At 36.8% G+C, this 23,064-nt stretch overlaps 5 protein-coding genes across 20 annotated transcripts; 3 read left to right on the top strand and 2 right to left on the bottom strand.

The window, feature by feature from the left end:
• The first annotated feature begins 126 nt into the window (after window positions 1-126).
• Window positions 127-3,214, top strand: LOC100113492 (heat shock protein 68-like). Its single transcript, XM_031923707.2, has 2 exons — window positions 127-1,067; window positions 1,288-3,214. The coding sequence occupies exons 1-2, from the start codon at window positions 781-783 to the stop codon at window positions 2,984-2,986; spliced, it is 1,986 nt and encodes a 661-aa protein (XP_031779567.1). The 5' UTR covers window positions 127-780; the 3' UTR covers window positions 2,987-3,214.
• A 424-nt stretch (window positions 3,215-3,638) lies between these two features.
• On the top strand, window positions 3,639-8,958 carry LOC100114070 (COP9 signalosome complex subunit 5). Of its 4 annotated transcripts, none has more exons than XM_031923459.1 (10): window positions 3,639-4,115; window positions 4,254-4,359; window positions 4,459-4,825; window positions 6,546-6,588; window positions 6,714-6,771; window positions 6,851-7,442; window positions 7,521-7,708; window positions 7,802-8,036; window positions 8,113-8,307; window positions 8,384-8,958. In XM_031923459.1, the coding sequence occupies exons 6-10, from the start codon at window positions 7,359-7,361 to the stop codon at window positions 8,852-8,854; spliced, it is 1,173 nt and encodes a 390-aa protein (XP_031779319.1). In that variant the 5' UTR covers window positions 3,639-4,115; window positions 4,254-4,359; window positions 4,459-4,825; window positions 6,546-6,588; window positions 6,714-6,771; window positions 6,851-7,358; the 3' UTR covers window positions 8,855-8,958. The 4 variants fall into 4 exon arrangements, with proteins under 4 accessions (XP_031779319.1, XP_031779318.1, XP_031779320.1 ...); XM_031923458.1 differs by having other exon boundaries at window positions 3,640-4,115; window positions 4,251-4,359; XM_031923460.2 differs by having other exon boundaries at window positions 3,643-4,115; window positions 4,251-4,359; window positions 6,546-6,771; window positions 6,851-7,370.
• A 73-nt stretch (window positions 8,959-9,031) lies between these two features.
• Window positions 9,032-17,571, bottom strand: LOC100114390 (AP-1 complex subunit gamma-1). Of its 13 annotated transcripts, none has more exons than XM_016982294.3 (16): window positions 17,444-17,571; window positions 15,633-15,755; window positions 15,436-15,497; window positions 14,903-15,086; window positions 14,655-14,801; window positions 14,265-14,580; window positions 14,042-14,059; window positions 13,072-13,482; window positions 12,772-13,002; window positions 12,469-12,690; window positions 12,272-12,399; window positions 11,878-12,130; window positions 11,548-11,809; window positions 11,307-11,473; window positions 11,146-11,238; window positions 9,032-11,056 (listed from the first exon to the last, which is right to left on the bottom strand). In XM_016982294.3, exons 2-16 carry the CDS (start codon window positions 15,650-15,652, stop codon window positions 10,955-10,957), a joined length of 2,616 nt encoding a protein of 871 aa, XP_016837783.1. In that variant the 5' UTR covers window positions 15,653-15,755; window positions 17,444-17,571; the 3' UTR covers window positions 9,032-10,954. The 13 variants fall into 13 exon arrangements, with proteins under 13 accessions (XP_016837783.1, XP_032453345.1, XP_031779312.1 ...); XM_032597454.1 differs by lacking the exon at window positions 17,444-17,571 and adding an exon at window positions 16,812-16,899 and having other exon boundaries at window positions 9,170-11,056; window positions 11,878-12,151; XM_031923452.2 differs by lacking the exon at window positions 17,444-17,571 and adding an exon at window positions 16,812-16,899 and having other exon boundaries at window positions 9,170-11,056; window positions 11,878-12,151; window positions 15,633-15,688.
• Window positions 17,526-22,932, top strand: LOC100114354 (pre-mRNA-processing factor 19). The gene is made up of 9 exons (XM_031923457.2): window positions 17,526-18,123; window positions 20,478-20,531; window positions 20,828-20,977; window positions 21,075-21,346; window positions 21,418-21,609; window positions 21,684-21,839; window positions 21,921-22,151; window positions 22,238-22,578; window positions 22,665-22,932. Exons 2-9 carry the CDS (start codon window positions 20,516-20,518, stop codon window positions 22,810-22,812), a joined length of 1,506 nt encoding a protein of 501 aa, XP_031779317.1. The 5' UTR covers window positions 17,526-18,123; window positions 20,478-20,515; the 3' UTR covers window positions 22,813-22,932.
• LOC100114035 (ADP-ribosylation factor-related protein 1) lies at window positions 19,261-20,457 on the bottom strand. The gene is made up of 5 exons (XM_001599269.6): window positions 20,272-20,457; window positions 20,019-20,189; window positions 19,865-19,946; window positions 19,611-19,782; window positions 19,261-19,520 (listed from the first exon to the last, which is right to left on the bottom strand). The coding sequence occupies exons 1-5, from the start codon at window positions 20,362-20,364 to the stop codon at window positions 19,421-19,423; spliced, it is 618 nt and encodes a 205-aa protein (XP_001599319.1). The 5' UTR covers window positions 20,365-20,457; the 3' UTR covers window positions 19,261-19,420.
• Window positions 22,933-23,064: the final 132 nt, after the last annotated feature.

The raw sequence follows: 23,064 nt of genomic DNA, 5'->3' as shown, positions 1-23,064 counted from the left end.
CGTAAAGAATTTAAAAATACCATGCATTTTCTCGAATTTACTCGAATCCATATTGACCGACCCTTTGTGACATAGTTTTGCGCAAACTTTACCCCTTGCGCTACCCTGTTTCCTTGACCCAGTTATCTAGAATTCGCCATTTATTTATGGATTTTGTTGAAAAATAAACTAAAGGTTGAACCAGAGAACAGAGTTGCAAGTAAAAAAATTTGTTTTTCATGTTTTGACATGATTTACATATATCTCCAGTTCGTTTCAAAAATATACGCAATAAGATAAAACGATGGATTATCGCAATAAATACATGTAATATATTGTATATTATTTCAGAGATACTGGATACAATTTTTTACGCAAATAAATAAATATATCTTCTATCAAAAAGCAAACGTAGTTATATACGTATACTTTAAGATTTGAGTGCTAAACTGCGTATAGCTTTATAGCTTTTGCGTCGCTCCTGAAGCTTCTCGGCTTTGCCACAAAAATGTTGACGCGCAGTAGCGCTGCGGTCGTTTTTATTCGAATAAGAGAGTATTTCTGTTTAGCATTATTGCAAAATATTGAGCGATTCAAACCATTTATAACAACAGTTAAAATATTAAGAAAAAGTAATCCAACATTATACAATCATTTATAATCATTAAAACTTCGTTTAATACAATAGAAATCCATGGAAGCTAGGTCATTTCTGGAACGCGCGCTCGAGAAGGTTCCAGTATCGACTGGGCAGTCGGTCTCGGGTATATAAGCGCAGCGCGCCGCGGAGAGCGCCAGTACATGAAAAACAATCAAGCGAATAACTTCGAAGTGAATAGTCAGAGAAATAACCAAAACACAAACAAAATGCCTGCAATTGGTATTGACTTGGGAACTACTTACTCCTGCGTTGGAGTATGGCAACAAGGAAAAGTGGAAATCATCGCCAACGACCAGGGCAACAGGACGACACCCAGCTACGTTGCCTTCACGGACACGGAGCGCCTCATCGGCGATGCCGCCAAAAACCAGGTGGCATTGAACCCCGCTAACACAGTCTTCGACGCCAAGAGGCTTATCGGCAGAAGGTACTTTTTCATTTTCTAATCGGTTTTGGCAGTTTCAATTTTCTTCGCGAGTTAGCAGAAAAATTCTCTAGTTGACATAACCTCGCTTTGATCAGCTGTCTTTTGTTTACCTGTGTTTAAATGTCTCGACTCCGATATTTTTTTTTATTTTCAAACTACTCAAAAAAAATTGTGTAAGTATTGCAATATACTAAATGTACAATTCTTTTCTCTGTTGCAGGTTCGACGACGAGAAGATCCAAAACGACATCAAACACTGGCCCTTCAAAGTCGTCAACGAAGGCGGTAAGCCCAAGATCGAGGTCGAGTTCCGCGGCGAGAAGAAGAGGTTCAATCCGGAGGAGATCAGCTCGATGGTCCTGACAAAAATGAAGGAAACAGCCGAAGCGTTTTTGGGGCAGAAGGTGAAAGACGCGGTTGTCACAGTGCCCGCGTACTTTAACGACTCGCAGCGTCAGGCCACCAAAGATGCTGGAGCGATCGCCGGTCTCAACGTTCTCAGGATCATCAACGAGCCGACAGCCGCGGCGCTCGCCTACGGTCTCGACAAAAATCTCAAAGGCGAGAAAAACGTTCTTATCTTCGATCTTGGCGGAGGTACCTTCGACGTGTCCATCCTGACCATCGACGAAGGGTCTCTCTTCGAGGTGAAAGCCACGGCGGGAGACACTCACCTCGGAGGCGAAGATTTCGACTCGAGACTTGTTGACCACCTCTGCAAAGAATTCGAGAGGAAATACAAGAAGAACATCAAATCTAATCCGAGGGCCCTCCGACGTCTGAGAACAGCGGCAGAACGTGCCAAGCGTACCCTGTCGTCCAGCACGGAGGCTTCCATCGAAATCGACGCACTCTTCGATGGGGTTGACTTCTACACCAAAGTCTCCAGGGCACGCTTCGAGGAGCTCTGCGCTGACCTGTTCCGCTCCACTCTCGAACCAGTGGAGAAGGCCTTGGCTGACGCCAAGTTGGATAAGCGATCGATCCACGACGTCGTCCTCGTAGGAGGTTCAACTCGCATCCCGAAAATCCAGTCCATGCTGCAGAACTTCTTCTGTGGCAAGCAGTTGAACTTGTCCATCAATCCCGACGAGGCAGTCGCCTACGGCGCAGCAGTGCAAGCAGCTATTCTGACTGGCGAGGGTGGCAAGAACTCAACCCTCCAAGACGTTCTGCTGGTAGACGTTGCACCTCTGTCCCTCGGCATCGAGACCGCCGGAGGAGTCATGACCAACATCATCGAGCGCAACGCCCGAATTCCATGCAAACAGTCGCAGACCTTCACTACGTACTCGGACAACCAACCGGCTGTTACCATCCAAGTGTACGAGGGTGAGCGAGCCCTGACTAAGGACAACAACCATCTTGGTCGCTTCGAACTCAGCGGTATCGCACCGGCGCCCCGTGGCGTGCCAAAGATCGATGTCACCTTCGACATGGATGCCAATGGTATCCTGCACGTCACTGCCAAAGACACTGCCAGCGGTCGCAGCAATAACATCCGCATTACCAACGACAAGGGACGCCTGTCGCGGGAGGAGATCGACAAGATGCTGGCAGACGCCGAGCGATACCGCTCTCAGGACGAGGAGCAGCGCGAGAAGGTCTCTGCCCGCAACCAGATCGAGAGCTACGTGTTCTCGGTTAAACAAGCAGTCCAGGACAGCGGCGACAAACTCACGCAATCCGACAAGGATAGCGTGCTGAGCTTGTGCGACGAGACCATCCGCTGGCTCGACAACAACACCTTGGCCGAGAAAGATGAGTACAAAGACAAACTGGAGGAGCTCCAAAGACAATGCGGACCTATCATGACCAAGATCCACACCGGAGGTGCATCTGGACCCCAAGATTGTGGAAACCAGTATAGACAAGAGGCTGGTGGAAACTCAGGACCAACTGTTGAAGAAGTTGATTAAAGAGAAAATGTAATATAAGTCACAAAGTAGATTGTAGTAATTTAATTTTTACATTCCAATGAGACTGATGATTTATTTTTTAAAAAGACGAATTAGTTTGTAAAATTTTTGTGTGATTTGAGTTCCTATCTGCGCACTGGAGATCAGACTAAACATATTATTTTGTATTAAATTATTAAATGTAAATACTTGTTATTTATAGATAAATAAAAAGCTTTAATTTATTTATATAATAAAGTGTTATTATTTTCTACTAACTTTTTCCAACTTCTTTTTCTATTTTTGTTATTTTAATAATTATGATCTTTGTTAAAAAAAGAAGAATAGAATTGAATTGAATAAAAATTAGTCATTCAAATAGTTAAAAGGAGAAAACAGTAAAAAAAAATTATAGGTATTACTTTGCTCTTTTATTTTTAAGACATAACGACGTAAAATTATCTAATTTCAATGAGTAATTAAAGTTCAATTATTGTGTCGAATTTCAAATTCTATTATATTGCAAACTGCAGATTATTGCGATATGACATATAAGTAGCGAAAAGCCGCAAGGAACGACATATATATATAACAGGCCATATATATTTATATTTATATATATATATACCCAGAAAACATCGCATGCTGAGCAATATCAGCGCAACCGTTGCTCGGCGCGTTTGCCGTCATATTGCCGTCATTTTGCGGTCAGCTTTTGTCAGGCGCACTGTAAGCAGGCAAATTGTCAGCACGCGTGCCGACAAATTGCGGGACATGTTGAAGTGACAATTTGCCTGCAATTTTTCAGTACACTGCGCTGTTTGTTTGCAATGCAACTTATCAAAAACAGCGATGATGTTGCAATGCATTTTGTTGTTCAGAAATTAAGTAATTTTTTTAATACAATATCCCGTTTCGGAGCAAGGATGCAAAGCAGACGCCATCATATTTGGAGATGTGTCTTCTGCAGCAGTCTACGTTTACTCTAGCACCGCGCAGTAGTACAAATTGGAGCAGCAGTAGAAGTTTAAATAAACATATTTACAAGAGTTATAAAACGAAAACTATGTGTGTAGTGCAGTTATTAACTCTAGTGCAGTAGTTCTCATGAGTTTTGTGCAGTTCGGAGTCTTCAAAAACATAACCATGAGTATGTATACTTTGACCTAACCTCACAATCAATCTCAGTCATATTTAATCAAAATTAAAACAGAGATTGATTGTTAGGACATTGCATTTGAATTATTCTATAAAATTGTTTACTTCAAGTAATTTGTTTATTTAGCAGGGTCAGTACAAAGTTGTAGCAGTAATTGAACATCGGCCAACAGAGCCATGAACATGCGGTGGGAAGAGGCTGACCATAGGAAGCAGCTTTTTGGAAAAAATAAAATGTATGGTGCAGCAGACAAATATCTTGGTCTTCAAGAAAATGTTGGCTTACATTCCTGCAATCATGTGAAAACTTCCTCTTTGGGTATCGTGTTTTCTAGAGGGAAATCAATTAAACTACGTTGGATCACCTTCATGTAGTCACTGGAAAAGCAGAAGTTATCATCGAGGGTAGCAACAGCATAGAAGGCCTGTCCAGGCAGCTGTACAGGAAAGCCCAGCCTTATGCGGGTGATTGCGAGTGAAAAGCTGACAGTTCATCAGTCTCCAGCAACATCAACTGGACGACTCTTAACATTTCCTTTTTATTTGCCATAGATTCCCATCGTATAAATTTACAGTTTTTGTTTACAATATATTTGTAGTTGCAGGTTCACAAACGGAGAGCAGATTTAAGAAGCTGACCATCCATCGCACTTTCCAATAACATCATCTTGGAGGACTCTCAACTGGATTGCTATCTAGCAGGTATGTGTTGAACAAAATTTGTTAAGTCAAGTTTGCTGAGACAAATAGCTTTGTAATATATAGCCAGACGCGCATACCAGTTTGCGGGTGTGTCTTTACAGGTAAAGTATGACACAGAGTAGAGTTAAATGAAATCTGCTACGGTAGATAGTTTTGTAATAGGTTTTATAATAACTGTAAAAGTTTAGAGACCTCAATCTAAAAAAGAAAATTAATTTCACTAGTCAAGAACCTTTTAGAATTCATACACTGACAAGATTTTTCAATTCTTTTTTGGATAGAGGTCAGTAAAATTGTACAGTTGTTATAAAAAGTATTGCAAAACCAGCTACCGTAGCAGATTTTATTTAACTTCACCCTGTGACACTGTTTACCTGAACAGCCAGAGGCGCATTACCAGTTTGCGTGTCTGGCTGTTCAGGTAAACAGTGTCACAGGGTTAAGTTAAATAAAATCTGCTACGGTAGATAGTTTTGCAATACTTTTTATAATAACTGTACAATTTTAGAGACCTCTAACTAAAAAAGAATTAAAAAATCCTTTCAATGTATGCATTCTGAAAGGTTCATGACCAGTAAAATTAATTTTCTTTTTTAGATAGAGGTCAGTAAAATTGTGCAGTTATTATAAAAAGTATTGCCAAAGTATCTGCCACAGCAGATTTCATTTACCTCTACTCTGTGTGGCTGTTTACCTGTGAAGCCAGAGGCGCATACCAGTTTGCGCGTCTGGCTGTTCAGGTAAACTGTGTCACAGGGTTAAGTTAAATAAAATCTGCTACGGTAGATAGTTTTGCAATACTTTTTATAATAACTGTACAATTTTAGAGACCTCTAACTAAAAAAGAATTAAAAAAGCCTTTCAATGTATGCATTCTGAAAGGTTCATGACCAGTAAAATTAATTTTCTTTTTTAGATAGAGGTCAGTAAAATTGTACAGTTATTATAAAAAGTATTGCCAAAGTATCTGCCACAGCAGATTTCATTTACCTCTACTCTGTGTGGCTGTTTACCTGTGAAGCCAGAGGCGCATACCAGTTTGCGCGTCTGGCTGTTCAGGTAAACTGTGTCACAGGGTTAAGTTAAATAAAATCTGCTACGGTAGATAGTTTTGCAATACTTTTTATAATAACTGTACAATTTTAGAGACCTCTAACTAAAAAAGAATTAAAAAAGCCTTTTCAATGTATGCATTCTGAAAGGTTCATGACCAGTAAAATTAATTTTCTTTTTTAGATAGAGGTCAGTAAAATTGTACAGTTATTATAAAAAGTATTGCCAAAGTATCTGCCACAGCAGATTTCATTTACCTCTACTCTGTGTGGCTGTTTACCTGTGAAGCCAGAGGCGCATTACCAGTTTGCGCGTCTGGCTGTTCAGGTAAACAGTGTCACAGGGTTAAGTTAAATAAAATCTGCTACGGTAGATAGTTTTGTAATAGGTTTTATAATAACTGTAAAATTTTAGAGACCTCAATCTAAAAAAGAAAATTAATTTCACTAGTCAAGAACCTTTCAGAATGCATACATTGACATGCTTTTTCAATTCTTTTTCGATTTAAATTAAAATTAATAATAAGAAATTAAATGATGCTATTATTTTTTATTGTTTTTTGAATTATTGAATCATGCAATAACTTTGTCTTTTACTTTATAAATTCTTTTCTTATATTGTTAGCCTTTCTTATAATCATAAACTGAATAAACTTTATATTTTTTAGGTGTATTAACATAATCATCGCACGGACGGAGGTTCATCAGAAGGTTGGAGAGCTTCGGTGCCTTTTAAGGGTTCAAGGGATGAGCCTCACAGGGAAGGGCGCGGTCGGGGCCCTTTCCAACCACCCCCCAAAAAAAAAAATTAATATAATTTCTTTGATTTATTTCAGGATTTCCTTTTGCAATCCATCCGCAGCCCACTTTCGTACTAGTTAATCTATACATCAGGTAAATGTTTATTGAATATATTAATTATATATTATAATAACAATTTTAATATTATATTTATTCATTATTTGTTTTACAGGTTTGCTGTTTACTACTTCAATAACCTGATGTCCATTGGCAAATAATTTTATACTTGTTGTATTTAAAAAAAATGTTTTAATGTTATAATAAAATTAAAAAATAAATAAATTTGTAGATTTTTGAATTTGCGCGCCTTTATTTGTAGATTTGTAGGTTAGGAACGCTCGCCGAATGCGCATCCGCGCTGTCAAAATGACCGCAATATGCCTGCAATATGACGGCGTGCACGCCGGCATTTTGCGCGGCGTACAGCGCCGCGATCCGCGCGCTCGGCAATTTGACCGCAACTTGACGTCAAAAAGCCGGGGTAGTTTGCCCGCTCGTGCGCGGCGTGCGCGACGTCATGTTGCCTTCAAATTGCTTGCATTTTGCCTTGCGATGTTTTCTGGGTAGGTACACGCAGCGCAGCGCATATACATCAGACAGCGCCACTAGCCATCCCCATTGTTTGGTTTGATCGTGTATTTTAGGTTATCTTGTCGATTGCGAATTTACAGCAAAAACAAATGGCAGAGGAGGTAAAGAAATGTTTTCAACATTTGTGTAATTTACTTTTTTGCTGTGCAATCACTTTTACATTAATAAATTCTGTAGTATAAGTTTCTAGTGGTATTATTCTTTCTCTTCTTATTTACTGAGCAAAACTAATGTACTCTTGTATTTTGCAGAATATTCAGGTAATGAAAGAAATCGAACTCGAAATGGCAGGTTATCTTTCAGATTCTCAAAGCAACATTGCTCAGAAAACATGGGAAATGGAAAACAATGTCGAGACAATTAGCACAATCGATGAGATATACAGATATGACAGGAAAGAGCAACAGGACATCCTTGCTGCAAAACCATGGGAGAAAGAGTATGTATCAATAACCAGTAAAAATAAAAAATATTGTCTATTTATATTATCAGATATATTATTTTTGTCTTTCTCTCTCTTTTATTGTTTTAGTCCACACTTCTTCAAAGATATAAAAATTTCGGCTTTAGCTTTACTGAAAATGGTTATGCATGCACGTTCTGGTGGAACACTTGAAGTGATGGGTTTGCTTCTTGGAAAAGTAACTGCAAATACTATGCTTGTCATGGATTCTTTTGCTTTACCCGTGGAAGGAACTGAAACACGTGTAAATGCACAAGCTCAAGCTTATGAATACATGACAGCGTATATCGATGCTGCCAAGCAGGTGAATATCTATACTTTTGTTAACACTTCTACACTGTAGGTAAAAATTTTTTATGAATTGCATTCAATCCATTTAGGTTGGAAGGCAGGAGAATGCTATTGGTTGGTATCACAGTCATCCTGGTTATGGATGCTGGCTTTCTGGCATTGATGTTTCTACTCAAATGTTGAACCAGAATTTCCAAGAACCATTTGTTGCTATTGTCATTGATCCAGTTAGGACAATATCAGCAGGAAAAGTTTGCTTGGGAGCATTTAGAACGTACCCAAAGGTAAGTAATAAAATCTAAATATCATAATATAATATACAACTTTGTTGTTCTAAATGCTAAAATTTGTACATAACAGGGCTACAAACCAGCAAATGAAGAACCATCTGAGTATCAAACTATTCCTTTAAATAAAATTGAAGATTTTGGAGTTCATTGTAAGCAATACTATTCCCTTGAAGTGACATACTTTAAATCATCACTGGATCGAAGGTTACTTGATTCTTTATGGAATAAATACTGGGTCAATACTCTGAGTTCTTCTAGTTTGTTAACTAACACTGACTACACAACTGGACAAATATTCGACTTATCTGATAAATTGGAACAATCTGAGCAAGCATTAGGTCGAGGATATGTTCTTGGTGGAGTAGAGCTACATGATCGATGCACTGTAGATAAACTTGTAAAAGCTACTAGGGACAGTAGCAAAACCACAATTGAAGTAATTCATGGGCTAATGGCACAAATTATTAAGGATAGACTTTTTAACCAAGTTGGAGTCAAAAAGGAAGAAATGGAAGAAGCTTCTGCTGAAGAAACAGCGTGAACTTTTGTAAATTTTTAAAAAATAAATATAAGCCTGTAATTTAATAAGTAAAGTTAATATCGCGTGTAATTTTTCTTTCGTATAAATAAAACAAATTTAAGGTACATAATGTTTCGCCGATTATTTATGCAATTAATACGAAATTCGTTTTCAACAAAAAAAAGTTTTACACAAATATAGTGGAATAAAAATACACTTTATTTTCACACGTTGATTCACTAAAAAGTATATACAGCATCTGTGTCATTAATTATTTTCATTATCGATTTATATATATATATATTTATATATTTATTTATAGATTTATAAAACTAATTAATGTGATGAACAAGTAGGCGGAGTTTAATACATTGAAAAGCTGTTTCCGAGTCACAGAATCAAGGTCAAGGCCACTCAGAATATTTGCACCCTCACCGTTTTTTCTTTGACTATTCTCAAGTACATTCATCATTATCACGCACAACACACATAGGGACGGAGCTAAAACGCATTATTATACTGACAATTGTTATCATACTTTTGGCCTTGAGATGGTATGTTGAATGTGAGACAAAATAAATACAACCAATAAAGTTGGCAGCTATTTCTTATAAACTAAAAACTTTTATTAATAATCTGCGAAATTGCGCAGATATAAAAAACAATCTCATAAATTTGGTAATTTCACCATTTAAGTACATTGCAATCTCATAAGATTATATAAATATTTAATACAATTAAATCATTATTGACGCAATACACCATGCTTATTTTTCGTAAATGGAGAGACAGTTTTAGCGATGATAAATAATACATTCGTTCAGTAGTCGACATTAAACAACATATATTGTCTCTGTAATATTAATATTTTATCACAGTGTACGCAGCTCAATTGGGTCGTATCATACAGAAAAGTAGTCAAAAAATTTTAGAAAGCAGTTATTAAATCGCAATTCGACTAATCGTCAAACTTTACAAGATTGCTCTAAATGACTCGTTAAATAAATTATTTCCAATCTTATAATTTGATTTTATTATGAATATATTGCTCATAGCTTATCAATAAATATTGTAAATCATTTTAAAAAATTAACCATCATATCATACATAAATTATTAAAATAATACAAGTTTCTTCAAAATGTTCTCATTCAACTTTTTTAATATGCTTGATATTTATGTAGATTTCACTTACATGTATCTGATTTTTAGCACCATAAAATTTAACAAAATGTCTTTTAAATTTGATCCCTGGCCAACGTGCACATTCATACAAAACTTGTAGATGTAAATTACAGTTATCGCGCTCACAATATATCACAATCTGCACATCACATTACCAAAATACAGAATTGCAAGGGGGCCGGCATACACGTTATACGTATAGCAAACAAGATAGACTCAAAACAGTCAAACAGCTCTTCAATGTCCTGTAAAATCATAGGTTACTAAAATATATCAACGCCACTCGTATCTCCGACATTTGTTACAAACTTGTTCGCGTACTGCAATTAATTCCGTAAAAATCGTCATAATTTGTAGCACTCATCAGTTTTATAATTAAAACCATAGTGATGATAAAAAAAGAAGAAAAGTAAACAACGATTGATCATCTATATGCCGGATCACTGAGTGTTTTGAACGTGTTTATACATTCATATATGAATACTAATGAAAATATTCCCAAATCGTGAATGCTTGTATCCCCCAAAATTTATCAGAGTTTTGCGAACGTTTTCGCGTGAACGCCTTCTAGCTAATATGTACATTTGTAGTCTTGTTTTTCTTTCTACATTGTCGTTAATTACAAAGTAAAAAAAGAAACGTCTGTAGTATTCACGGCCTTCGAAAAAACATTAAAATATATATATCCGATCCTGTAAAGCCTAATCGACACGAAGAGACTGTAAAGAATCAGCGAGCTTTTTTCTTTTTTACACTTGAATCATCGTGCGAGCTTCCGTGGCTTTCGAACTCCATGGTGGTATTGCGTTCTCGACGTATGAGAAGATGATCCAACACGTGATTGTAAAAATGAGATTGGTTTGTTTATCAGTCTATGCAAGACGTGCTTAAATTCTTAGGCAGGCGTATATACAATTGGCTTTTGTATCACGTGTTGTCACTGCACCGTTGTCGTAGGAAAGTTGTTCACTTCGGCTTGTTCAAGGACGGGTCCAGCAGTGCCAGTATAAGATATACGTAGTCGCATTCGTAATGCTGCCTGTAATGTTCGAATATATTAATAAATAATATGATACATCAGAAGTTCATCATAATTTACATAACGATTTAAGAAAATAAATATTTTACCTTATTTATATTTGTAACTTTTAGTACTTGGGTAACTTGTCCGGAGGGGGGAAGTGCCGTACCCGACGGAGATAACATGTTTAACTGGAATGTCTATAAGAAAGAAACCACGTTATTTTTTTTATATTTAACCAAATTTAAAGTGTACAAATTTTACATACCTTCGGAACAGCAGCTTGGAACAAAAAGTCAGTGATTGGTGACATTCCTGAATTTTGAGCCACCATATTAATCACTAACAAATCTGGATTGTCAAGCGATCGTTCTAGCTTGAAAGTAATTTTCAATCCTTGCTTATCAAACACAACCATACTTGGAATTTCGGGAGCTATGAAAATTTTTAAAAATTAAATCGATTACATAACAACATGTATTTTACAGTTAATGGAATGCCGATTTTACCATTTTGAATTGGCATTGAGGAAGAATTCAATAAACCGTCTACGAGATAGTTAGAAGTATTCGTAGGACTGAAAATTTGCTGTGGAGACTGTTGTTGAGGTATTGTTGGCGCAGAGGCAGTTGACAGATCTAAACCTCCAAGCAGGTCTAACAAATCATTATTATTCGTAACCGGCGTTGTAGCTGCGGAAAGATTGTTAACTGGAGCAGTCGATATTGGCGAATTTAAATCACTGCTTCCAAGTAGATCCAGAAGAGCACTCTATAAAATTATACAAACATGAAACTCTCGTACTCGCATTAATTCATCGGTGAAGACGCACTACTTACTGAGTCAGATGGAGGAGTGGCATTTACAGGTTCGATTACTTGTGGCTTTTCTTCTTCAACTTCAGGATCCCCGTTTACTACCCCAATAATTCCATTGGCTTGTGGTCTTGCTGTCTCCATTGCGGGCATCCTTTCTAATAACGAAGGTCTCAAATGATCATATTTCCTGAAGAGTTGTGAAAATTCAATTCCTCGCTGTTGTAATTCGATGTGCAGATTGCTGCCGAACGTGTCGATAATTTGTCGAATTTTCCTGTAAAATGGAGGTAGCATACTGCAAAATGTATACTATAGATAATAAAAATAAAAAGACTCTCACAAAAAGCAAACCAAAAAGATATTGTTTTAAAAAACTTGTATGCGAAATTGAACACTCTATGTCGAATCGACTTACTCATTTCCCCGCTGAAATCGTGTGCTCAGTTTCGTCAAAGATAACAAAGTATACTGCTTTGTAACTACTGTGTTTTGAGGACTCCATAATAGTCTTTGATATACATCTATTACTTCATCCTCAGTCAACTGAAAAAAAGAAGATTACAAGGTATTATGAAGTTAATTAAATTATAGTCATCAGCGATTAATATTTACATTAACAGGAGCATCAGAATCTTCTGGATGTGGCCCATATAAAAGTAAGTCACCGTACTCTCCAATACACCAAGTAGCAACTTGCGTTAGTGGCTGCTTATCATATGTATCTTTTTCAAGAGCTCGCCACAATGCGCTAACGGCATAAACTTGTTGGCTCTCCGTTTCAGATATAAGCTGTATAGTACAAGCAACGACATCATCTCTTACGTAATTGCCAGCCTAGCCAAAAATGTATGCAATTATTATAAACATTATAAGAGTTATTATGTGCTTCATTAAGTTTTAGAATTTTTTATTTACCGCAACCAGAACTTTGAAAAGCGTTTCAAGATGCCAACGTTTGCCAGGAGCAAACCGCTCGGCGGACATTACAATGTTGCTGCTGCATTGCGCTTTAAACTCCGGATCTGCACGTTCCAGGAAAATCAGCAATTCTTTCATCATATTTCTTATATTATTGGTATCAATAAGAGCAAAGCTGAGCTCCATTGCTCTACGTCTTATCGATACATCTGGATCTTTTAAGCATTCCTAAACAATGGTTTATATATTAGTAAAATAATAATATGCGGCACAAATTATATAGGATATTTAATTTACCAGAATTGTTGCTCTGTGTCTTTGAACAGCACTAGTATCAACGAAAACGGTCTTCAACAATGTATTCAAAGCAACATAACGAATATTCTTGTCATTATTTAACAAAAATCTTCCCAAAATATTTACAGCCAGCACTCGCAGGCCGCTTTCAGACTTTATGTCCATAATTGATAGAACAGTTTCATATAAAATCGTGTTGCCTACATTTTTACTGGTTTCGGTATTGGTAGCGACTTGAGCGAGAATATCGTTCATAGCTTCAGAAGCATCTACGTCGTTACGTCCCAGGATTCGCAAAAGACGTAAGATTTTAACTTGGAGGAATGGATCAGACACGCCAGACACGTCATGCTCAGGAGAGTATCCAGCAAGTATCAAGTTTTTAAGAATCCTGACAAGATTCGGCACAATCTGCAAAACAAACAAAAAAAAAGTTCAGTTAGAAACCTTGAATTTACTAAATTTAAGTCAAAATCCACATAAAGTGCAGAGGAGAAACACCTGTGAACATCAAAATTACGTGGTACATGATAGAATATACTTTACATCTTGATAAAAACATTTGCCACAAATGAGATTTATCCTCAATACTAATTACTGAACATAAAAATGTGAAGATAAATATAAAATTATTTGAAGCAATTGGATGTGGGATTTTGATCTCAAGTTTTGCGATACTTATAAACGTAATAATCATGCAATATTCATGATTCAAACAATGAATAACGGATTGACGGTACAGGTTTATTTTTAATTTTGATGTACGTAAATAATAGTTAAGCAATGTCTAGATAATTATGATTTTATGATACTAGGAGTTACGACCATATTATGATACTTATAAGTGTTGAAATTTTAACTGTGAAGAATAAATTTAGAAATGCGATCTTATAAGATGTAAGTAGCAAAGCTTGCATATCAGTATGCAAAGCAAATCATGCGAAAAAAACACTGAACATTTCGCATTTACCTCTCGATGGCCGCATTCCTAAATAGAAACAAATTGTAGATTGTAATCTTAACTATTTATAAAAATAAAATTAATGTCTTGCATTAATGGCAATTTTGTAAGAATTTTTATCCTACAAGACATTGCTAGTCAAGAACACCTAAGTTTTTGTACATCATGGTTGAACATATTTTATTTTTATAGTTTTTCAAATATGAAAGCCAAAATTTCCACTGTAACTAACCTTCTTGAAATGATTTAACGTGTCCACACTGTTTTCACACATTTCTGTGATCAGTGTTACTCCAGTTATCAGAACACCATGATTCTTTTCAGTTAGCAAGCTTCTTGTAGCTGGTAGAAACATCTCCATCAATTCTGGTACACGCCTGATTATTCGAAATGCACATAGAGCAGCCTTTTTTCTAATATATGCATTTGGTGATTTCATTAATCTCTCAACTTCAGATGCCAAATCTCTTGCCATTTCAGGAGAAGCGATTGCACCAAGTGTACATAATGCCAAACCAATCACAAATTGAGTAGAGCTATTCAAATCACTGTAATAATTGAAACAAGTGGTTAGTTTAGTCTAATATATTTGCCTAAGAAATACATTTTTGTTTACTCATACTTCTTTAAACAATTTGTGATCAATAAGTGAACATCTTGTCGTTCATCCAGAAGGAGCATAGCTCCAAGATATCCTATACGTTTATCAGTGAACCTTGGAGACGCAATCAGTTTTAAGCATTCCAATTGTCCAAAATGTGCTGGATATCTGTAACATCATCAAAAGTCAGTAAATAAAGCTCTCTATTTAAGAAGTCATTATTACAAGTTTTCAATAAATCATAAATAAAACCATAGAAGCACACTCACCCTAGCATGTGAATATACAGAAGTTTGGCAATATTGCGACATCTCCAAACACTATCTTCTTCTCTGAAAGTAGATCGAATGTATGCACATTCTTTATTGACCACTGTTCTTTCTTCAGCAGCAGTTCTTGCTGCTCGGATTTGTCTTATGAGATCCCGCAGTCGAGTAGGTGCTGGCATTCTCACTGTTGAAACTTGTAATTAACAATATGTTATCAGTGCACTGTGTGGTTAGATGATAGCAATGTGTTAAGTGCAAAGCATTTTGAATATTTCATTTTAATAAAACTTTAAAAATATTTCACAATTGTTGATTCTATATTTTGGTAACTAAGAAACCTGAAATTAGTTGCAAATGATTTGCATATAGAAATATATACAATATTGATTCTAATTTGAAGATGATAAAATATAAAGTTTTTGAAAAATTTGTTTGCAAAAGCAGTGAAAATGATGAAGAAAAACTTGTGCTTTGACGGTTCAAAAATAAATTATTTACAGAAAAAATCAGAACACGTTAATAAAAAAGCCTACCTCTTTCCACTGCCTCATTGAAGGCTTGTTTGATGGAGGCCATGTTAAAGGCTGGGTTAAACCTGAAATAAGTACACACCCATGCTGGATTATACACACTCAAACTCTTTTTGCCAATGTTTGACTGGCAATGACAGAATGATATGGTTAACTGTTTTTATCTACATATGGCAAAAGTTGAAAAAGGGAAAATTTACCCATGTTCTGAGGCGTTCATTGTCTTTCAGCTTTTTGGTTGGTAGCTCTTCGGCCACTGTTGCAAAGACAAACAAATGACTGGTAGTTAGTACTGTATACAACTCTGGCAAGCTCGTTTTGTCCTGTTAGACATATATCAATGACAATGATACATTTAAACTGATTAATTGTACTTTAAAAGAATCAATTGAAATAAATATTCTAGTATAAAATAAAGAAAAGTAACTCTTTGAAAGTGACTTATCCGATTAAGCAATAAAATACAGCATTTTTAAAGTACTTCAGTTTGAAAAAAGCAAATTGTACAACGCAGCATGAGACAAAGGCTAATGAATAACAAATACAATGTTAATGTCACAGGATATTGGTACGGAAATTTACATGAGCACAATATCTACTATGATAAAGTGATGCAAACAGCAAATTGTTCAATGAAGATGAATGCACATGAGGAGTTAAGTACTTTGAGACCTATTTGTGCAACAAGTACTTTGACACAAAAAAGTCGCATGAAGAATCAAACTACAGTAGGCTTCTATATAATCTTGTTATGTATGAAAGTATATTAAAATATACTTTAAAATAAGATTAAAGTTGTAGACCATCGTTTTCAAATCAACATTGTCCAATTAATAATTTCATCAATTTATCCTTCCATCGGGTAGCAACGAATAATCTTAAAGCATTCTCATCTCAACGTTGCTCGATACTCATCATCAATAGAACCAATTTCGCATGAGCGCAGAATTGTTATAAACTATAAATAGATCTGATTATAAATGAAAACGTTGCGGCTATCGAGCGAGCTCGTAAAATGAACCATATTAATAAAGTTTCGAGCGAATCAATCCCAACGGGAGCCTAACCCAACCGAATCAATTTCGCGAGAGCTTACAGGTTACAGCTGTCGCGGGTGCCACGCTCGAGATGACGAGGAGATAGCCGTCATGACCGTGTCCCTGATTCATACCTATATGCGCAGGCATGCAACGATACGAGCAAGAGGCAATTCGGAGTCACAGATGACACATAGGCCCGAGGCACGAGAAGGAATATAGGGTTGATGCACCGTCGAGTGCCCTGCAGGTGCTTATGGAGGAAAAAAGAAGAGAAGAGAGATTCTCGGGGGAAAGCGCACACGTCGGTGACTCGACTCTTGGCACGCGCGCAACACCCACCTGCACAGTAGTCGAGCCTTGCGCCGTCTGCAGACGAGGAGAAGTCCAACTGCAGCAGTACAGTGATACAGTCCAGTTCTCTCTGCAGAGTTATAAGAGGCACACTACCTATACTATAATACTGTATGGTCTTGTCTCGCGCTCGGCTATGCAAACACGCGAACCGCGAGCACACATATATATGATCCTCGCGACGACGAGTTTGGCGCCCTCACCACCGCACCTACATGCGCACCCACACGCACTTGTACAATGCACACACCTACGCGGGCGGAAAAGAAAAGCGCGTGTATATATATGCGACTATACTAAGTAGCTCTGCCCCGTCTACACTTTGACTTTGAATTTTATCACTCGGTAATGAGCCCGCAATTACCTATACTACTAGAGCTTGCCCCTTTTCCAAGTCGAGCTGAGCTGCAGCGCCCGAGAACCTGTTCTCTGCCTGTCAACATCGTCGCCCGCGCGCTTACTATCTATAGTTGATCAATCGAACGACGGTTATAGAATAGAACTTGGCGTTATAATACGTGCGGGATAAGCCGAGCGAGTGATCGAGGACAGGGTCGAGAAAAAAAGTCACTGCACAGAAAAAGAGAGTAGAGCTGCGAGAACATCGTATATATACGTACCCTGATATCTCTCGGCTAGCTAGCTCCGGGGAGGAAAGGGGTAGACAGCGAGAGAGCGAGAAAGGGTCGCGGACGGGTTAGATCAGCTCGCGGACTCTCTCGGACATAGTCGGCTCGCTCACTGGGACACTGCAGGTCGCTACCTGGGGGCGGCTGTCCTCTGCAAGCACTATCTCTGGACACACGAGACACGACTCACGAGCAGCAGCCTGAGATGACGGTCAGGAGTCAGGACTATATACCCAGACTAATGTGTGCGTGTGTGTGTAGTTCAGCCTGGCTCAGCAGCTCTACTTACTAGTTACTACTGTGTGTCTACCCGCGAACAAGGTGTACACAGTAGACACACACACACACACACGGACACGGACACGGACACCGCGAGGGCAGTGCGGGATAGTTGGACGTAGAGGCGACGTTGCCGTGTTGAGCTCTTTTTGGTGCGGTCACGGTGCTGCTGCAGGCTGTTTTTTTGGCGAACCTCTCGCGGCTGCGCGCGAGTATTGCTGCTCCGCATCAAGTGGGAAATTCGAACTGCTTTGATGGGAGGTTGCGGTTATAGTGAAATCTGCGCAGGCTTTCTTGTACTCTTATAATTTATGATTTTATGTTTTATCTTCGTATCATGGCTGAGAGGCTTTATTGTGGGTGGATGTAGCATATAAGGTGGAAAGCAAAAGGTAGCAGTAGCGTAAAATTTCTCGCGTGATTGTTAATAAAAGGATTATCGACGATAATATTGGAGAACGTTTTAAATGATGGATTCTACGTAATTCGACAATTCGTAATTGCTGAGACGAGGTTTACAACTCAACAATCTTGGCAACGCTGTTTAATTTAATAGAAACCAAGATGGCTGATGATATATTTTATCAAATTGACGTTATTGAGAATGCACTTTTTTTCGCTTATAAAATTTATCGATTGTCAATTCTTGCATAAATAATTCTTCAAATTCGGCTGCATACCCGAACGTATATTGTTGTTTGTCTTTGCAACAGCTGATGAAATGGAATAGTATTACACATACCTCACTCTCTGCCATATAGATAGATAAAAACTCTGTCTACTTTACACACAGTCTTACGTTTAGTCGCGTTGAAAAGCGGGAACGCATTTCGAAGTTATTAATTTTTTATCACCACATTAAATAATATTGTCACTCAGTTCATTTTTTTTTTCGTTTGGGAAAATTCTTACCTTACACTCTAGCATACCCAACTTGGAGCACAGGTACATACAAAAATGCAAGCTAGTTGCTATATTACTCTAGTCTTGATCAAAGTGTCAAGTAATAAAGATAATATTTTCTAGCTTAAGGTGGCCAACCATATTTTTAATAAACTCACAGATTTTTTCACTACTTGTCAGTGAGTTGAAGAATAAAAATGTTATTTACCTTCTGTTAAGTTCTGGTGGCAGAATGCTCCAATCATCAGTCTCATAATAAGGCCACATGATGTGAGAAAACAAGCAAAACTTAGTGGTTCATATGAAAATAACGCTTGAAGCAGGCAGGTATACAACCACACGTATGAGCTCTGCGACACCGTTCGGGTCTTTTATCAATTATCACTAATATAATAGAAAGGCAGGCAAGAGCAGCAACGGCTTGTTATCTCTTATCTCAGTCTGTTTTCTGCTATCAGCAGGTGTGCACTGTACACCTTTGGAGTATCCATCTATCAACTCTGGCATAGATTTTTAGTCATGGATTTTAGCCTTTGAGATAATTTTTTAAATCATATAAGATTTCTTATTCTATAAAGTCTTATAGTCGATCTACTTTTAGAATAAAAAAGAATCAATTACACACCTTTATGATTTTCATTTAAAAGTATTATTCTAAAATATTTCTTTATACAATTATGACTTTCAGTCTGTTTACAAAACAAAAACAATATTTATTAAAATTACAAATATATATATGTAAAAATTTCATGATTAAACAATAATTGATGGAATGTTAAATGATTTTTACGTTATACAATTATTGTCCTGATTTCGTGGAGGCCGTATGTCACTGTTTCTTTTAATGCAATCGACTAACCACCGGATACCTTCATCTACACCCTCTCTATTTTTTGAAACAAAATTCAACACAGACTTTAGTTACAGCATTATGCATTAAAATTTGAGAAACTAAATTAATTTATAAAAATCTTACCCATTCAATGCAGAAACAGGCATCACCATGCAATCTCTTCTTCCTATTAAGTGAGCATTTTGATTAAATATGGGTTTTACTTCTCGTACACCCATGCAGTCATCAATATCTTGTTTGTTAGCTAATACTAGAAGTGGAACTCCCTGAAGATGCTCCGATGATATAACTTTATCTACAAATATTAGAAAATATAAATCAATAAAAGTTCAACAATTCATTGTGGAAATAATAAGGGTGAAAATAGATTAACAAACCAAATGTTTCTTTAGATACAGGTATTCTATCTCTATCTGATGAATCAACAATGTAAATTACAGCATGGGATTCAGCATAGTACTGCAAAATAAAGTTATAATTTAGAGTTTTATACTCATAAGAAAACAGCAAAACTTTTTATTTCAATATTACCTTATCCCACAAAGATTGTAGTTCTTCTTGTCCACCAAGATCCCAAAAGTTAAGTCGTATTCCAGCAGTATCTATTTTCCCAATATTTAATCCTACAGTCGTAGTTATTTTACTGGGGTTCATACCCTTGTAATTCTTAGTGAACTTCGTTTTTGCTGCTTCTAAATAAGTCTATAGATAGAGGCAATATGCCAACAATTAAATAAACAATTATTAAAGAGGTTAACTAGAATTTCAATTGTTTATTACTTACAGTTTTGCCAGCATTGTCAAGTCCCAAAATGAGTATGAAAAACTCATCTTTTTGGACGAGATACTTGTAAAACCCACTCAGTAAAGTATACATTTTTACAAAATTTTCTACTTCTATCACGTCATCTTGTATTCGCGGTATTAGTAAACGCACTATTGGACACTGACTTTCGGTTTGCACTACTGATGAGTGATGCGGCTTTTTAGGTTGGCAACAGTTTAGAGCTCAAAACAACTTCGACAAAATGCTCTACTGTGCACGTAAGTTGTTTATATTTTCTTCTTCTTAGATTTACATATTTTTATGTTATTTTATTTGTTCACTAATCGCAGTGCTATTGTAAAATTTGATCCTTTGTTTTTTAAAAGACACTAGTATGTTAGCTTTAGTAAGAATTAATGATGTTCGTAGTATGGTTATGTTTACTTATGTTGATATTTATTATTCTGGCGTATATGCTCTGTAATTGAATAATTCAAGAAAAAGTATTGATTCTCAAAACATATTTGAATATTTCAAAAATACCGTTTATTGTAATTATTATTTTTTTATACAGTTTCCAACGAGGTTCCGGAGGAGCCCGTTGTCTCTCCAGTATCTGGCTTAATTTTTGAAAGACGTCTTATAGAGAAATATGTGGCAGAAAATGGAGTTGATCCTATTAATGGAAAAGACTTGAATTTAGATCAACTGATTGCAGTGAGAAGTGAGTTTTTATAATTATCATGATTTTCAATCACTGTAATACTATCATTAAGTTATGTATTCATTTATATATTTGTTAAACAATATCTTGATTTCAGCTCAGTCAAGTAAACCAAATGCACCATCTTCAACATCGATACCATCTATACTTAAAGATTTACAAGATGAGTATGATACTGTAATGCTCAACACATTTTCATTGAAGCAGCATTTGCAAGTTACACGTTCAGAACTTTCTCATGGATTGTATCAACATGATGCAGCATGTCGAAAAGTTGCGAAATTAGCCAAAGAAGCTGCTGCAGCTAAGGAGGCATTGGCTTTACTCAAACCACAAGTTGGAACAGCGCCAACAAATATTCCTCAACCTGTAAGTCTTTTATTTTGATTTCGGTATAATTTACATGCTTTAGAAACTACATGACTTTCTTCAATTTATAGGCACTTGCGGAAGCTGGTGGTATGGCTATGCAACCAGATGAACAAGCAGGAATAACAGAAGATATCATTCAAAAGTTGCAAGAAAAAGCCACAGTTCTTACTCAAGAGAGGAAAAAGAGAGGCCGATCAGTTCCAGAGGATCTTCTTACTCAAGACACTATCAAATCATTTCAAACTCTTGCATCCCACCCGGTATATTTATTAAAACAAATATTTTTATTCATATTACTTTAAATAGGTTTCTTAATTTTTTTTTTATGTTCAAGGGTCTTCACTCTGCCAGTATTCCTGGTATTCTAGCTCTGGATATTCATGGAGCTGATACAAGTAAAGTAATAACAGGAGGTGCTGACAAAAATGCAACAGTCTTCAACAAAGATACTGAGCAAATAGTTGCTATACTTAAGGGTCATACCAAAAAAGTATTACATTGTTTAGAAATTTGCTACAATATTAAAAAATTCAATGATGTACCTGAAATTAATAATCGCATATTTTTACAGATAACGCGTGTAATTTATCATCCAACAGAGGATATTGTTATGACTGCATCACCCGATACAACTATTCGAGTTTGGAACGTTAATACTAGTCAAACGTCACTCTTGATGCGTACTCACGATGCGCCTGTTACAGGATTATCATTACATCCCACTGGAGACTATTTACTTAGTTCTTCCCTTGATCATTGCTGGGCCTTCTCCGATATCAGATCTGGCTTACTTCTCACAAAAGTATTACTGATGTGCTATTTAAATTTGTTTACATGTGAGATTTTAATTTAGTTACTAAATTTAATCTAATCTATTTTCGTTTGTAGGTCGCTGGACAGGGTAGTCAGCCATTGACCACAGCTCAGTTTCATCCTGACGGTCTAATCTTTGGCACAGGTACAATAGATTCACAGGTGAAGATTTGGGATTTGAAGGAGCAGTCAAACGTTGCCAACTTCCCTGGACATTCAGGGCCTATCACAGCTATTAGCTTTTCAGAAAATGGTTACTATTTGGCAACAGCTGCCGAAGATTCTTGCGTTAAACTGTGGGATTTGCGCAAATTGAAAAACTTTAAGACACTGCAGTTAGATGAATCTTATGAAGTTAAGGACATTTGCTTTGATCAAAGTGGTACTTATTTGGCCGTCTGTGGATCAGATGTGAGGTAGGCATAAAACCATTTAGATTGCAAAAAAAATGAAATAAAATAAAATAAAGGTCAACGTCTTACTTGTCTATTTCTTATTTCAGAATTTACGTTTGCAAACAATGGGTGGAGCTGAAAACATTCAACGATCACACAGCCGCAGTGACTGCCGTTCGTTTCGGTAGAAATGCAGAATTCATAGCTTCGGTGAGCATGGACCGCTCCCTTAAATTATACGGCAACAATAAATAATTTATTGTATAATCTGTACATATATTTGTAATTTCCGCGACATTCGATATTTTTTACACAATAAGCGATTGAAAAATTGAAAATGGGGTAAAATAAAATTTACGCTGTTAACTATAAAAACTACCTATTTAAGTATTCACCCTTGACAATAAGAGCGTTTTGGAAGGTCTTTCTTAAAATAGCACAGGGGAACTCCGCGTACCGCGTGCTATGCGCTCGAGAACCTTCGCTCTGTACTTTCCTTTTGCGTCT

This window comes from Nasonia vitripennis, chromosome 2 (assembly GCF_009193385.2).
Source record: "Nasonia vitripennis strain AsymCx chromosome 2, Nvit_psr_1.1, whole genome shotgun sequence".
NCBI classification, from domain to species: Eukaryota; Metazoa; Arthropoda; class Insecta; order Hymenoptera; family Pteromalidae; genus Nasonia; species Nasonia vitripennis.
This window is presented reverse-complemented; position numbering and strand designations above follow the sequence as displayed.

Bases quoted from the DNA above. Each gene is read 5' to 3' on its own strand.
- LOC100114035 (XM_001599269.6), bottom strand. From the start codon at position 20,364: ATGTATACTTTACTGAGTGGGTTTTACAAGTATCTCGTCCAAAAAGAT. The intron at 19,947-20,018 runs GTAATATTGAAA...TTTATTTTGCAG, and splicing joins TACAATCTTTGTGGGATAAG to TACTATGCTGAATCCCATGC. The intron at 19,783-19,864 runs GTTTGTTAATCT...TAATATTTGTAG, and splicing joins TGTATCTAAAGAAACATTTG to ATAAAGTTATATCATCGGAG.
- LOC100113492 (XM_031923707.2), top strand. From the start codon at position 781: ATGAAAAACAATCAAGCGAATAACTTCGAAGTGAATAGTCAGAGAAAT. The intron at 1,068-1,287 runs GTACTTTTTCAT...TCTCTGTTGCAG, and splicing joins AAGAGGCTTATCGGCAGAAG to GTTCGACGACGAGAAGATCC.
- LOC100114390 (XM_016982280.3), bottom strand. From the start codon at position 15,652: ATGAACGCCTCAGAACATGG. The intron at 14,802-14,902 runs GTGAGTGTGCTT...ATGATGTTACAG, and splicing joins CTGTATATTCACATGCTAGG to ATATCCAGCACATTTTGGAC. The intron at 12,152-12,271 runs GTAAGTCGATTC...TACATTTTGCAG, and splicing joins CGATTTCAGCGGGGAAATGA to TATGCTACCTCCATTTTACA.
- LOC100114070 (XM_031923459.1), top strand. From the start codon at position 7,359: ATGGCAGAGGAGGTAAAGAAATGTTTTCAACATTTGTGTAATTTACTT. The intron at 7,443-7,520 runs GTAGTATAAGTT...TGTATTTTGCAG, and splicing joins CTTTTACATTAATAAATTCT to AATATTCAGGTAATGAAAGA. The intron at 7,709-7,801 runs GTATGTATCAAT...TTATTGTTTTAG, and splicing joins GCAAAACCATGGGAGAAAGA to TCCACACTTCTTCAAAGATA.
- LOC100114354 (XM_031923457.2), top strand. The intron at 21,840-21,920 runs GTATTACATTGT...ATATTTTTACAG, and splicing joins TTAAGGGTCATACCAAAAAA to ATAACGCGTGTAATTTATCA. The intron at 22,152-22,237 runs GTATTACTGATG...TTTCGTTTGTAG, and splicing joins CTGGCTTACTTCTCACAAAA to GTCGCTGGACAGGGTAGTCA.